General features: G+C 47.5%; 1 protein-coding gene across 2 annotated transcripts in view; it reads right to left on the bottom strand.

Annotated features, from left to right (window-relative positions):
* SYN3 (synapsin III) overlaps positions 1-15,731 on the bottom strand; it is a 459,136-nt gene that overhangs the window by 400,976 nt on the left and 42,429 nt on the right. For both annotated transcript variants that reach the window (XM_060305487.1, XM_060305486.1), the window contains exon 2: positions 13,726-14,183. In XM_060305487.1, the coding sequence (XP_060161470.1) occupies positions 13,726-14,036 (311 nt within the window). In that variant the 5' untranslated portion in view covers positions 14,037-14,183. The remainder of the gene's footprint in view (positions 1-13,725; positions 14,184-15,731) is intronic.

Genomic DNA, 15,731 nt, shown 5'->3' with positions numbered 1-15,731 from the left:
TGTGTAATTGCCTGGCTGTTTGACCTCAGGCAAAATGGATGACCCCACTGTGCCTGAGGTCTCAGTCTTCCTAATGCAGACCTCTTCCTAATGCCCTAATATGTTTATCCTCATAATGAGATCCCTGAATCCACAGGCCAATCAGTCAAGTCCTTGGCCTTGGGAAGGGGTTGGGGGAAGCTCTTGATTCTACAAAGCTTCCATCTCTGTGGGTGGTCTCAGATTTTACTGCCACATCAGAGGCACCAGGAAGGAGAATATTATAAAACCAGTGCTGCCTTGGGTGGGAAATCCCTAGTTTGGGGAGGCGGGATTTGGTGAGTGAGCAAGATTTATGGGGAGGGATACCGAGTTCTTTCATGGCTGCAGGAGGGGCAGAAGAGGAGAATTAGCACAAACAGGATCCACCTGTGTCCAAGCAGCACCCTTCTAATAAATCCCATCTGGGATGTACAGTCAATGAGGCTAGGCCTTGGCAGTGCCCTTCCCGGGGAGGAGAGGGTCAGGAATGTTCTGTCTCAGAGTAGCTGGAGGAGAACGAAAGCAGGGATCTGGCCCTAGAAACAGATTTTCTTATTTCTGATGTAACATGCCCATTGCTCATTTGTGGCCTGGACAGAAGCTGGGGGAGATGGATGACAGACCACACAGGAGAACCCTGAAGGTGGACACACTCAGGGTTTTCTCAGTTAGCAGGATGAGGAGGGTCACATGACAGGTTGGATGGATGAAGGTGTGACAAAAGCAGGGCCTTTGAACACAGAGTTCCAACTCAGAGATCCAATTCTAGCTCCATTATCTACTCTTAAGAATAGCTAACCCTCCTGGTCCCCTCCCACTGCCAGAGGGGACCCTCCAATGATGGAGCAGCCTCATCGTACCTCTTTGCAACTGGGGGGGCTCCAGTGAGTTAGGACAGGGAGGGACCCTCTGAGAGTGACAAGGCCCCTTGCACTTGTACAGGGATCTGTGAAGGTGAGGAAGTGAGACATACTAGGGCCTGGAGCCACATGATATGATGAATGTCCCCTCGTAGGCTTCCGACAGCAATAGGGAAGGAGATTTGTGTGGGCAGCTCTGATCACAATTCATATCATTTATTCACTCCCTCATTTAACCACTACTTACTGAGCTTCGTAAGGACTGGGCACCCTACTAGGCATGAGGGGAAAGGCTGATACAGTCCCTGCTCTTGTGGAGCTAACATGCTCTTGGAAAACTCAGGAAATTAACCAGGTGAAAAGGAAATGATGAATACAATGAACAAGGTGGTACAGGGTAGGATGTGGGGAGCAGGGAGGTCTGACCTGGGATAGCGAGGGAAGGCTTTTTTGGAAGACATTTAACACACTTGTACTAACCATCTACTGTGTGCTCGAGCCTGCAGACTTTAAGGAAACAGGGATGAAGATAACATCCTCATCCCTGAGTTCTTGGCCTCAAGGGGTTTACTACCTAACAGGAGGGAGAGACCCATAAAGGACAATGACCACACAGGGCATTAGCCCACAGAAAGGGACCCAGCCCAGTCTGAGAGCCAGGGGCTACTTCCCTGGTGAAGTGGCCCAGTTCATCCATCCATCCATCCAATGTTTGGTACTTATCCTTTGCCAGGACGAAGGGCTGCAAAGATGAATCTGAGAAGGTCTGATGTGTGTGTATGTGTGTGAAAGGCACATACAAGGACAAATGAGTTGGGCAGGCACTGGTGGCGCTCAGGGGGCTGATGAAGTTTCCTGGGGCATGTCTCCCAATAAGCAGGAAAAATGAGTGACAGGCATGGAGCAGAAGACCTAGATTTGAATTTGCAGCTCTGGCACCTGCAAATTTTGAACAAGCCTCTGCTTTCTTATCTACAGGGTGGGGCTGGGAAGATCCACCCATAGGATCATGAGGATAAAATGAAGACGCAGATTTGAAGGCCTCTGGGAACCTGCCAAAAACGTGCCAGCAAGTGGGCTGCTCACTGGTGGGCTGCTGAGGTGGACTTCATCCTCCAGGTAAAGAGGTGGGCAGGCACTGCTAGCGTTAGCAGACGACAGACCCAGGTCCTCTCCAGCTCTGCTATTTGCTATTTATTTCCTAGTGGTGCCTCAAACATCAACCTTCCTGAGCCCCAGTCTCATTTGAAAAAGTAAGCACATCACTATGTACCACTATGTCTGCTATAAGGCCCCATGAATGATATCCCTGACACCTGGCAAGTGTTTACTGTTCATCTCTTTCTCTCCTGTCCTTCAACAAGTGGGCATGTACCTGAGGAAGTGACATAGCATTTAGGGGAAGGTGGCAGTATCTTCCTTCCTCTAAATGGAACTCCTGCTTCATGTCTAGCATGATGGAATCCTGCCTTGGCTGCCACCTGGGAGCTCCTCTTCCTCCCCAGCACCAGCCTTTAGGGTAAACAAAATCGTCAGCCACCCACTCACTCTGACAGCAGAGATCATGCTAGAATGTTATCTCCCAGTTCCTAGCCCTCTTCTCTCCAAAGACACAACATTGTGTCACCCTCATTCCCACAGAATTCTGAAAATCCACAGCCTTCACTCCACCAAGACAGTTCACATTTAGAAGGCTAAGCTGTTCGCTCAGCAAACGCTTAATGAGCATCTATTAAGAGCTCAATCTGGGGAAATGCCCATGAAAACAGTTACACACTGAAAGGTAATTCATACCAAGGTGCAAGTGACTTATATCTGATCATCCGTAAAAGGGGTTTAGATGGTATAAGGAGGATGAGAAGGGGACCATGAGAATATTAAGTGTTTGATTTAGAAAGGGGGTGTGAGGCCTGTCAAGGTGAGAAGTGCAGGGCACAGAAGGAGAAGGCTGTGAGAAGTCATTTTCCCTCCTCCTCCCTCCCTCCACTTATCCATCGACCCATCGACCCATCCATCCATCCATCCATCCCTCCATCCCTCCATCCCTCCATCCAGGGTCTACTATGTGCTTAGCACTGTGCTAGTCCCTAGGAATTATGCTGAACAAAACAGCCCCCTGCCATCCTAGCGCTCCTGGTCTAGCCAGGAGACAGGTCCAGATGAGGAATATTTACCCTGACTCCTGTCTTCATCAGAAGTTGCCAACTGGCAAACCTCATGGAGTCCACAGTCTTGTTTTGTTGGACTTAAATTACATAATTTTAATTTTAAAATAGAAAATTCATATGAAGAATTCAGATTTCTGGCTTCCCCTGAAAATCAAGAACTGGGCAACACCAGACCTGTATTCCCACATGGCAAAAAGTGGCTGAGTGGACGGCAGCTAGTACCTTCAGAAGGGCATCAGTTTCCACGCTCAACAATCCCCACTGCTCCCTGTTGTCTCTCTGCAGCCAGAGTCAAGTGGCAGATACATGTGTCATGGAGCTTGCGCTGTTGTTTTCCTTGTAGCAGGGAAATATTTCTCTGTGCCCATGCCTTTTCCTAACACCTGCCTCTTCACTCACTGACCACCTTGTCTCCTGTGAGCAACTGCACAGAAAACCCCTAATTTAACGAATTCCATTACGAAAATGGCAGTTAGCTCCGTGCAAACCCTCAGGAAGCCCACACCCCCACCCCTTCTCCCAACTCAGAGTTGGAGGTCAGGAAAATGGACACAAAGCACCATCCCCTCTCTTGCCATTACAGCCTCCCTCCTGTCGAGGAAACAGGCTTCCACAGGACCCAGGAGGAAAGACATTCTGTAATGAGGCTGGCATGCACCCAGTGCCATGCCTCCCGCAGGGCAAGGCTATAACCAGGCAGCTGAAGTCTGGAGGAACAGGAACAGCTACTGCTAGGAGAGCCCATGGCATCTGAGGGACTCCTTCGAAAGAGGAGGACCTAGGCGAGAAAACCACATTTTGGAGGGTGACAGAAGACTCAGAAGTTGAACAGTTGAACTCTTCAGAAAAAAGCAGGGCAAAGGCAGGAAAAGTGACTGAGACACAAAGCCAGAGTGGGGAAAATGAAAGGCTGCAGGTCTGAGACTCCTTTAAGGGCTTGCAGGCAGACTCGTTTGGAGTGTGAGCCTCTTCTGCATTGTTCCTCCCAAATCACCAGCCCAGTTGTACTGGAATACCTGCAAGTGACAGGGGGCTCACTCCCTCACCGGGAAGCCCACGTGGTCTTTGGATGACTTTACCATTCTGTACACTGAGCTGACATGTCTCCCTATTCGTCTGCTTCATTGGCCTCGGTTCTACCAGTTGGGAGCCACATGAAACCAGTCCTCTAGCTCAGTGGTTTCTAAACTTGGCTCTTCGTCATTTAAAAAAATAGTTTCCTGAGCTCTCCTCTGGATATTTTAACTCCATAGTTCTAGGGGTACATTTCAGTGTGGCCTGTCTTGCACCCATTCTGACTTCTAGTAACAGCACCTCCATCTGTACTTGCATACATGGAACCAAGCCTCTCTCTTGCGCACAGTCTTGATGGGACTGTCCCCAAGTGTCCCCAGGACACATTGTGGAACCAGCCAGGTTTGTTCTTGCTCAGGAATTTGATTTTTGAGCAGAGAGGCACAAGGTTGGGAGGAAGCAGGAGCTGACGTCTCCAGAGACTGTCCACAAGTCCCTGCCTCTTAGGTCCTGGCAGAGCCCTGGGTCCTGACCTCTCCTAAACTCAGGTCTTCATGGCTTTTCTTTTCATTCTGTGAGCCTCCCACATATTTTCAATAAACTCCCATTTTGCCTAAGTCAGCCGAAGTAATTTCTTTTTCTTGCAAACAATGAACTCTATCCAATACAGAAGGTGTAGGGTGGTGCCTGGTAGTCTGAATGTCATTCTGATGGAAACAGTGTTTTGGAGACAGTGATCTTAGTCTATTGTCATTGTTTGACTTATGAAGAAACCGAGGCCCAGAGAGGAAAGTGGCTCCACTGAGAGCTCACAGTATCAGCAGAGAAGGGAGAACTTAGGAAGAAACAGCACATATCAGATTCCTCCCCACATTCCCTTCTGCTCAAAGACACTTCCCCCAGATTTCCTAGCCACAGTCTCAGAGGGTGAAGACTCTACCAGGGCAGGAGACAACTCTTCACTGTTTTCCCCTCTCTCCCTCTCTCCCTGCAAGAGCAGGGTAGGAAGCAGCAGGGGCACCAGGCCTCTGGATTGGATGGCGGGGGGACCTCACGGAGAGAGGTCAGCACTTGAAAAATTCCTCAAGTCAAAGGGCTCGGGGCCTGGGTGCCACACAAGGCCCTCACTGTGTGTGTACATTGTCCTCCTGATAAAAGGGGCCGGGCCTGGGAAAACGGCACTGGTGTCCAGGCGACGGGGCAGGCTGCTGGGGAATGCCCAAGGCCCCTCCCCGCCCAGGCACCAGGGTGGAGGGAGGGGGAGTGGCAGAGGGTGCCCAGAGTGGAAGGACGAGTCCAGAAGTCCAGCACCACACCAGGTTGTGTGAGGTGGCCTCTGTGAGTCAGCAGGTGAAGGGAGTAGGAGGGTGGCAAGACCCCTCTCATCAAGACTTTCTTAGCTCCCTCTCCCTCCACCTCTGGATTACCCCACAGGGAACTGGCAGGGCCCCGTCCTTGTTCAAGGAGAGTCTTAGATGTGGGGGAAGTGGTAGAGGGAGGCATAAGGATTTTGTTTCCTAGAGCCAAGTGTCTTCAACAGAGAGGTGTGTATCCCCCATTGAGCTCCCCACCCCGAGCCAACTCCAGGAGGAGGGGACCAGCTCGGCCCCCATCTTCTCATCTTCAGAGTAGAAAGTATGCCAGCCTACCAGCATCCAGACAGCCCTCCTCCAGGGCTTCTAGGAGACAGCTCTCAGGCATATCCAGCTGAACTGAGAAACATGCCAAGTGGCTTCCTTCCCCCTGGCTCCCAGTGCTATTATATTCACTATCAATTAGTGATTGCAATTAATTGTTAATACCAGTTACCATTTCAGTGCCTGTATGGCAGCTAAGCCCAGTACTAGCCCCACCCATGCCATCATCTCTAACTCTATAGTGACCCCTCGTGAAAGATGTGCCACGATCCGATCCTGCCTTACAACTGAGGAATGTGAGGCTCAGAGGTCAGACTTGCCCAAGGTCACATAAGTGAGTGAGAGAACAGGGGCCCAGGCAGCCTGCCTTGAGACTGCCCACTTGGTTTTGCTCCTGCCCTGCTAGTAACTTAGATTGTTCAGTCCTCATCACAGGCAGGGAAAGCTGCTTCCTGAGCATGGGGTCGACTGGGAGAGCCTGGTTTGGCTCCCCAACCAGAAAGCAAAAATATGCAAGGGCCAGCCTCTCACTGGGCGCATATTAGCAGGGCTGGGCACTGTCTCTCGTTGCCACCTCCATCAGTAGCGTGGCCAGATAAACTAGTGGACACTCAGTTAAATTTTTTTTAAATATATTTTTTAAAATATTTATTTATTTATTTGGCTGCCCTGGGTCTTAGTTGTGGCATGCGGGATCTACGTTGCCGCGTGCGAGATCTTCGTTGCGGCATGTAGGATCTTTTCCTTTTTTAGTTGTGGTATGTGGGATCTAGTTCCCTGACCAGGGATAGAACCCGGAACCCCTGCATTGGGAGCACGGAGTCTTAACCACTGGACCACCAGGGAAGTCCCAACACCCAGTTAAAGCTGAATCCCGGGTAGACAACAGACAATTTTGCAGTATAAGTAAGTCTATACCAAATATTGCATGGGATATACTTATACTGATTCATTGTTTATCTAAGTATTAATCGGGTATCCTGTATTTTTATTGGCTAAAACCGATAACTCTACCCAAAACCTCTGCTGGTGATGCCAGTTCTGAGTTAATGCTGCTCCCCCGCCCCCTCAGAAGGTGGCACAGTGGGAAGTGGAAAGTCCTGGTCACCCTGGGGCCAATTAGGTCACAGCAAGCCTTCTCGGGCTGCCAAGACACCCTGCAGTCCTCGCTCAACCTTCACTCAAGCAGCCTGAAGCAGCTCAACTCTAAGGTGGAGGCTGGAGCCTTTGAGTTATCAGCTGGGCAGGAAGGAGGAAGGAGCCTGGGGAATAGCATGGAAGTGTCTGGTACCCTTCCCGAATTCCAGGGCAGCTGAGTGCTTTCTGAGAAAGGCTCTCCCCCAGGGCATCCTCAATCCTGAACTTTCCCTTAATAATAATAACAGCCTTGGCAAAAGCATCCATTTGCTTGTTAATTATATCCTCCATTTACCCTATTGTACCAAGTTCAAGGCACCGTGCTAGGCTCCGGGGATATGGTGGTTAAATAAGAGAGGTCTAAACTCTACCTCCTGGAGCTGATGTTCTAGAGCAGAACTGCATCACAGGTAAACAAACCGTCACACTGAAAAACGTCCATGAAGGAGAGGAACAGAGTGCTCTCATTGGAGCCTCATACCTCCTTGTGAGCTTAGTGGTATGGTGAAGGGGGTGGCATTATGAGGCCACTTTACACATGATGAAACTGAGGCTCAGAAAGGTAAAGCAGCTTGGCCAAGTCCTCAGAGCAGGTGAGTGGCAGAGCTGGCACTTCAATCCTGACCTGCCACCTGCCAGCCCTGAGTTCTCTGCATTTTATCTTCTTCCCGATTTTTAACTCTCTTGGGGAATCATGTCAGCCACGTGTTAGGAAATCACACTTTAATATAAAAACACAGGAGAAGAGAACAGAAAAGACCCTGTCGGAGCTCCCTTGGTGCTTTAAAAAGAGGAAAATAGTCCAAGGGCCACTTCTGCAAAGGGTCCAGCTTCCAAGCCTGAGCTCACAAGTGTCTGGTTGGCTGCAGGAAGCCCCTCTTCCCCTGGCACAGTGCTTAACATTCTGGCTGCCCAAAGGCACTGGTAGGGCAGGGCTGCCTAACTCGAGGTGGGTGCTTTCCTCTGAGGATGAGGTCACCAGGATCTTGTGCTTGGCTACAGTGCTGTAACAAGCAGTCCTGCCCTCAGACACCGAGCATATGTGGGTACGTGCACACATGTGAGGCTCCAGAGTTCTGCTCCATGGGCTGACACCCTGTGCTCAGGTGGGAGAGGGAAGAATGATAAGAGAACAGGGATGCCCAGCCTTGCCAGCTGGATGGCCTGAGCTGATCCAGATGCCACCAGCATCTGCTCTCATTTTGAGCTCAGAGCCTCAGTTTTCCTTATTATTAAAATGAGAATAGTAATAGTACTCCATACAGTTGTTGGGAGGATTAAATTAGAGAATCTATGAAAACTATTTAGCACAATGTCTGGTCATAGAAAGTGCACAAGTGTTCGCCATATGACGATGATGAGGACATGACCCTATTCCCAAGGAGCTCGTGGTTTATTCTATTCATTTGTATGTTCATTCGTTTTTCAACCAAGATTTTTCAGCATCTACCTCATGCAAAACACTAAAACCCTGGGCAGTGGTCAGCAGCAGGCAGGTCACCATGCGAAATGCCTTTCAAGAAGTTAGTTCCATTCAAGTCCCAGCCTACCACTCTCCTAGCTTTGGTTCCTCAAGCAGGTGCATGGTATGTCTGTGCTCTGCTTCCTCACCTGTAAAATGCTCCCCAGTAAAATCAGGAAGTGCAACGAGCAGTGGTGTGCTGGCAAATGCTTAACAACTGGCTCTCTGGGGAGACCTAAATGCCTGGTTTGTAGCACTTGCCAATTTCCATGGTGTAAATGCTCTCACCATGGCCACTGTAACTTTCTGTTGGATTGAGTAGTAAGTGAGAGAGGGAAAAAGAGGGTTGAAGAATACCACCAAGGTCACTCCTCAATTTCACTGTCACACCTTCACCCTTGTCATTACCAATAACATCACCTTCAAATCACTCATTCAATTAACAGATGTTTCCTAGCCCCTATTATCTGCCTGCCCTGTTCTAGGCGCTGGGATACAAAGATAGCAAGTAGGCATGCGTGGGGTGGTGGTCATGGGGACACAAATTATCACACAGCATAAGAACTCTTGGTGAATCTAGACATGGCCAAGGTGCTTTAATGAGTATCATTAGCCATCATTTAGTAGAATGGTATAACCTCACAAACTCCAGGCTGAAAGCATAGTAGTTAAGGGGTGTTTCAAACTAAGAATCCTCTTTTCATTTCCTCAACAAATAAAATAAAAAAGAAATCCTAGGGAAGGGTGGAGAATAAAAGGGAAGGTAACAATAGATAATTGTTGAAAGGGAATAGCAGACATTCTGGGAACAAGGACCACTGGTGAGGCAAGAGGAGAGGAGGGTTCCAGAGGCCACTGGAGGGAGGGGTGGAGGCCAGGGCTTAGCTGCTCTATGTCCCCTTCACCCCAACATCCCCTCCCCAAGTCCATTCGGGCTCCTGAGACCTTGCAGGTAAAACTGAGAACAAGGAAGTATACTCAACCCTGACCTGGTTATGAACAATCTTTCTTGGGGTCATATTCAATGTTCTCCTTTTGAAAAATCAAACCTAGGGTTCCAGTACATTCTGTGAATAATTTAAAAATTCATCTGTTTATGAATCTCAAATAGCTGCCTTACAGTTATTCTAGCTATGTACTGGAAAATAAAGAGCCAAGACTTTATACACAGGTGAGTAAAACTGGAAACCCCTCAACTGTATGTACTATATTGCTGACTTCTAAAGTAAGGTGAGTTTCAGGGCCAATGATGCCCAATAAAGGTTGTCCTGATTGGACTGGGTTGGGAACAATGACATATGCTAATTGAAAATATACTATGTGTTGAGCACCAGGGATACAAAAAAGAATAAGACATATACCTTGTTCTTGCAGAAGAGACAGCCACCTAAAGCTAATTATAATACAGTGTCATGTGTGCTGCAGTGACACAATGGAATATATTTTAAGTTATCAAAGGAGGTAGTTATTAGCACTGTTGGCAGGGTTAGGTGTGTCAGGGAAGAATTCAGAGAAGACGTGACACTTGAGCAGGCTTTTAAGGATGAATGGAGATTGGCTCAGTGAACAAGATAGGGAAGGGTATTCCAGGTAGCAGGGAACAGAATGTGCTAAGGCAGAGGTGTGTTTGAAAACTACAAATCATTGCTATTCCTGCGGAATAAGCAGCAAAGCAGGAAGTGAAGTTGGAGGCAGAACTAGAGGGAGGGCAGACCTGCTTAATGACTCTGACTTTGAACCTGAGGGCAATGATGCACCACCAAATGGTTATAAAAGGGAATACACGGTGGGGCGTGCGAGCAAACTGATCAGATTGTATTTTCAGAAAGATGATACTTTGGTGGTAACATGAAAGGTAACCAGGAGGTGAGGTCAAGCCTAGAGGCCTGAGACCAGTGAAACTGTTGGAAAATTCTACGCAAGTAGGGCTGAAGAAAACTGAGCTTGAAATGCTTTTGTTTTATTTCTCCTTTCCCTTGTGGTTCTCAAGGCTGACTGATCTCCCATCATCCCAGCGGACAGCACCAGCTTTAGTTCAGACCTACTACTGAGCCAGACCTTATTGGGGTGTGATCCTGGTCCAAAGCTCCCCAACATCCTTGATGTAGCCAGGCTCACCTCTGGGGCAACCCCAAAAGCTGGTGGGATCTTAAAATGCTCGGCCATGAGTCCTTCTTCCCAGCAAAGGTGGCTTTGGGACCCTCTGTGTCTCCTCAGAAGATGAAAAGTCCTCCCCTCACCACCTCACGCCCCTTCCCCCGTTCACTGGCCAGGTATCAGATCATCCTTGGGGGGCCCAGGCTGGTTCGGAGAGTATGCAAGCTGGCCTGTCAGGAAGCAAGAGTGGGAGGTTCCTGCAACTCTCTCACCCACGAGGAAACCTGACTCTGCAGCAGGGTCCTGGACCTGGAAAGCGATGACAGAGAGAAGGAACTGGGGCTGACAAGGAAGAAAAGGGAGCCACATTGTTCCTGGTGGATTCACTCTCAGTCCAGACGGTGGATCTTCTCCCCACTCATTACCATCTCAAAGGAGGAAGAAAGGGGCTGTGTGAGCTGGCTTCTCCCCCTTCAACAGCCTCTTCCTCTCAGGAAACAGTCTGCACAATGAAGGAGGGGCTGGGCAGAGGGCTGACCCCAGGCAGCAAGGCTCTGCCAAAGCCACCCAGGGACAGTGGGGCTGGCCCGCCACCGCCTGGCCACTCCTGGTATCAGGCGGACAGGCATCCTTTGGGAACTCTGCAGTGAAGGATTGGGGTGAAGGCAGCCAGCATCAATATGGGAAGCTGGGAATGTATTTGGAAAGGCCTGCAAGTTCTTAAAGGATCTAGGATGGAGTTCTATAGGAGAAGCTGTTACGTGCGGGTAGGAAGTCTCTGTCACAAACATCCAATGAGTGCAGAGCCAACTTCCAGGTGACATAATGAGTCTCAGTTTCTCACCTTTCCACTTTTTTAACCACTGAGAGGCAAGAAAAGGACTGCTGTTCTCAAGACCTAATTAACCTGTGGGCATATGAAGCGTGACTGAAACAGACTGGAAGAAATTCCTCTGGCCAAAAATTGTGTCCCCCACCAGGGTGCACAGCCTAACATTCACACATTGGTCTTGCCTGTGGATTAGAGAGATTGAGGACCAAAGTCAAAATTTAGATGTTACTTGGCTGAGGCTATTCATGGCATTTCAATCTCATTCACTGTGCGCCTACACTACACTACACAACATATGGGCACTGTGGGGGACAGAGATTAATTAATAAGACCCAACTTGATCATCTGAGAGCTAGCAGGGAAGAGTGATCATTAGAAAACCTTAGTACAACAGGGGTAAATCCTAATCCACTCTGCCTAATATTGGGCATAAAGAAATTAAATAGGCATGCCTACAGGAGCTGCTGTCAAGATGATTAATATTGCACAGAAGGTAACAATAGTCTGCAATAATAATACACACTTAAATAGCACTTACTGTCTACTAGACACATCCCAAACACTTCTATAGTAACTCAGATTTTAACCGTACTTACATATATTAACTCTACAGGTAGGTACCATTTTATTCCCATTTAGATGCAGTTAACATTCAAAGGTCATATAGCTATTATGGGGTAGAGATTTGAATCCAGACAGCTCTGAAGTCTGAGTTCTTAACCACTGCACCATGCTGCCATTTATTAGGTCAGCCTCCACACAGGAAGCAACTTTTTAGACAAATACCCCCCATCACCATACCATGTTATCCCTGACTGAACCAGGGATAACACAGTCGGCAGAGAACACTCAAAATCAAGGTCAAATTGGGTTAAAGAGAAACAGAGGACTGCAAAGGCCATGTATGCATTTTGATTACCAGGCAGATAGGCAGCAGGATTGCACAGGCGAGAGTGCATGGAAGCAACACCTCTGCAGAAATCAACCCCTTGGCTCAGAACCTAAATATGATGCTTTACGTAAGAGCATAAGCAGAGATGAACAAGGCTTCATATAAGACCCTTCAAGCAAGCAGCATCATTGAAGACAATTCAGACTGGGTCAGAACAGAGGCAAGGCACATGACTACCCTGGTTAAGATGAAGTGATTTCTTCGCAGGAAAATAACGGCTAATGTCTGAACCTGCTGGACATGCTTTAATGTTGACTGTATTGAATACGCTAAAAACTATAAATATCTCCCACTCCAGAGTATAGGCTCAACCATTCCCAACCTGAGTTAACTCCTCAAGGAATGAATGTGAGTGCACACATCCGTGACAGAATAACAGAGCACCTGGCATGCTAAGGGAACTGAATACATTAATTTATTCATTTAATACATATTTACTGGATGCCTACTTTGTGGCAGCTTTTGGAGATGCATGCAGAAAACCTTGCCCTCCAGCTCCCATGGCATCCATGGGTCCACTGTCAGAATTGCCCTGGATGGTGTGCTTCTATGTCTCCACATTTGGGTTTACTTCCTGGACTGCAAATTCTATGTCTCCAACTGGAATGATAATATTTATCATATCTGTCTACCAAAAATTTGGAGTAGAGACCTCTTTTCTACCTGCAGTTCCATGTGTGCAGGGCCTGTTCATTACTTACCTGAGTACCTAAGACTGTTATTTGTACTCAGTCAGTGCTCAGTAACTACCTGTGGAACTACTGCTGCAATAACCTTGACACATGTGTCCAGTCTCTGCCCCCCAGGATGCTTACCATCTATCGGGGCGGGGCATACCTGGGAAGAGACTGGAAGGGTTGTCATTTCTGCCTACCTTTGCTGTTAAGAGGACAGGTTCTGGAACAAAACTGCCAGTACATGAAAGAGTAGGGATGCAAACTCAGACACTCTGTTCCCAAGTGTTTCAGATAAGGACTGTGGGCCTTTGTTGGTTTCTTTTACCCTCATAGCAACCCCATTCAATGAGAGAGGATGGCTGAAGCCGAACGAGGTCAAGCAACTTGCCAGAGTTACTGCAGGTTTTAAGTTTTCCATTTTTAGAAAAGTAATACAGTGCATATACCATATACTATATAATACTTCCAGTGAGCTCTGGGCAGTACCCCATATCAAATGTATTACGATGTCTGCAGCAAATCATATGAACAAGCACGGTGAGTGGCCCAATGAAGACTATTACAGTCTAACTTTCCTTCAGATCAGGTTTTGTTGCCAAATGGGTTATAAACTATTTTCTAGGTTTCAGAGCTTTTTGGATTTTGGATTTGCAGGTGAGAGATTTCAGACCTTAAATACAAAGCCCTTTGGACAGAGCGTGGCACAAAGTAGCTGCCATGGTGCTTGGCATTAGTGGCCTTCCCTCCTGCCAATCTCTGATACCACAGAGCCTCTCACAGCTCTTCCCCTCTCTCTTCCCCACGAGGGAGATAAGCCCCATCTCCTCTCCTGCCCCTGGGGAGGGGGCACCTGCAGAGTCCCGCTTACCAGTCTGTGTGGGCATCATCGATCACCAGCAGGATCCTGGGCCTTTGAACAACAGGCGTGGAGGGACCTGGAGACTCCATCGGCCCCAAGGGGGCCTGTGAGGTCTGCTTCATGGCACTGGAGAAGGAGCTAAAAAGGCTGGATCCTGGAGAGGAGAAGGAGGCTGCCAGGGGCTGGGGGTGCCTCCTCTCCATGGCTGGGGATGCAGGGGAGCTGGTGGAGCTGTCTGGGCGCTGGAGGTCTGTCATGTAGCCGTTCGGCAGGTTGGCCACAAAGCTGCTGTCAGAGAGGCGTCGCCGGAGGAAATTCATGGCTGTGAATGATGAGATGGCTTGTTCCTACTCAGACTGTCTCGGTGAGGTCCAAAACACAGGCTGCCAGGCAGAGGGAGTGGTAGGGTCTCAGGCACAAGAGCCAGGGGAGTCCCACGCAAGTCGGCTGCTGCTGTCTTTTTCTACCTATGGAAACAGGCCAACAAACACATTAGTGGAAATGACCTCAGCCCCTTAAGAGCAAACAGATGATGCCCCTTCCTGCCCTGCTGCTGGGGGCAGTGCAAAGTGGGACATCTTTCTGGCAAGGCATTTGGCGACATCTAATTAGACCATACCCTTTTAACCTACAATTTCCATTTTCTGGAATTCTACCCCAAGAATGAAATCCGAGTTACAGAAAAAGCCTCTTGTACAAATGTATTTATCACAGCATTATTTACACTAGCAAAATACTGGCAAGTATCTCAACATCTGACCACAAGATAATGAACATGTAAACTGCAGCACAGTCATTCAGCAGAACCTTTTGTGGCTATTAAAAAGAGGTATTTAAAAAGGGATTTTAGTAACATAGAAAAAATTTTATGTTGTAATTTAAAAGATCATGATACAAGATTATAGGTGCAGAATGACTACAACCACATGAAAGTTGAAATAATAAAACTTTGGAAAGAAGAAGACATCAAAATGTTAAGTGACTATATTTGGGTAATGCGACTACAGGGTTTTTTGTTTTTTCTTTTTCTTTCCACTTACCTATGTTTTCCAGATTTTCTAGAATACTTACAGCTGCAAACTGAATTGTGTCCTTCAAATGCATATGTTGAAGCCCTCATCAGCAATGTGCTGGTATTTGGAGAGGGGTCCTTTGGGAGGTAATAGGGTTAGATGAGGCCATGAGGGTGGTGCTCTCATGATGGCATTAACGTCCTCATAAAAAGAGACACCAGAGAGCTTGCTCTGTCTCTATCCACCATGTGAGGAGACAGGGAGAACGCAACAGTCTACAAGCTAGCATAAGAGCTCTCGCCAGACACCAACCATGCTGGTACCCTGATCTCAGACTTCCAGCCTCTAGAGCTGTGAAAAAATAAATTTCTGTTGTTTAAGCCAGTCTGTGGTGTTTTGTTGTGGCAGCCCCAGCAGATTAATAAACAAATGCATTCCTTTCTGAACAGAATACAGTTAAGTTTTAAAAAACCAAACTGTTCATGTGAGATCAAAATAGCTCATTGAGAAAAATGATTGTTTATATCATGCAATTCAACCCCACCTATATTTTTTGTTAAGATTATTTTATATTTTTGTTGAGGTAAAATTTACTTAGAGTGAGATGCATAGTCCGTAAGTGTACAATTCTTGGAGTTTTAATAAATGTATACACTGGCAGAAGATTTAGTATACTCCATTCACGTCAGGAAATGCTCCTGTGTCCCCTTCTGGTCAATCCACACGTCCTCATAGACAAATGCTCTGCTGATGTCTGTCATCGTATATTAATTTTAGCTATTCCTGAACTTTATATAAATGTGATTGTGTATTATTCTTTTATGAACAGCTTCTTTCCCTCAACATAATGGTTTCAAGACTCAGCTATATTGTACGTATCAAGAGTCATTCTGTTTTTTACCACTGAGTAGTGTTCTGCTGGATGAATAAACCACAAATTGTTACTACATTCTCTTGTTGAAGGATGTTTGAAATGTTTCCAGTTTGGGAGGTATTCTGAAT

This window comes from Globicephala melas, chromosome 10, assembly GCF_963455315.2.
Source record: "Globicephala melas chromosome 10, mGloMel1.2, whole genome shotgun sequence".
NCBI classification, from domain to species: Eukaryota; Metazoa; Chordata; class Mammalia; order Artiodactyla; family Delphinidae; genus Globicephala; species Globicephala melas.
The sequence above is the reverse complement of the archived record's forward strand: the minus strand, read 5'-3'. Positions and strand labels throughout refer to the sequence as shown.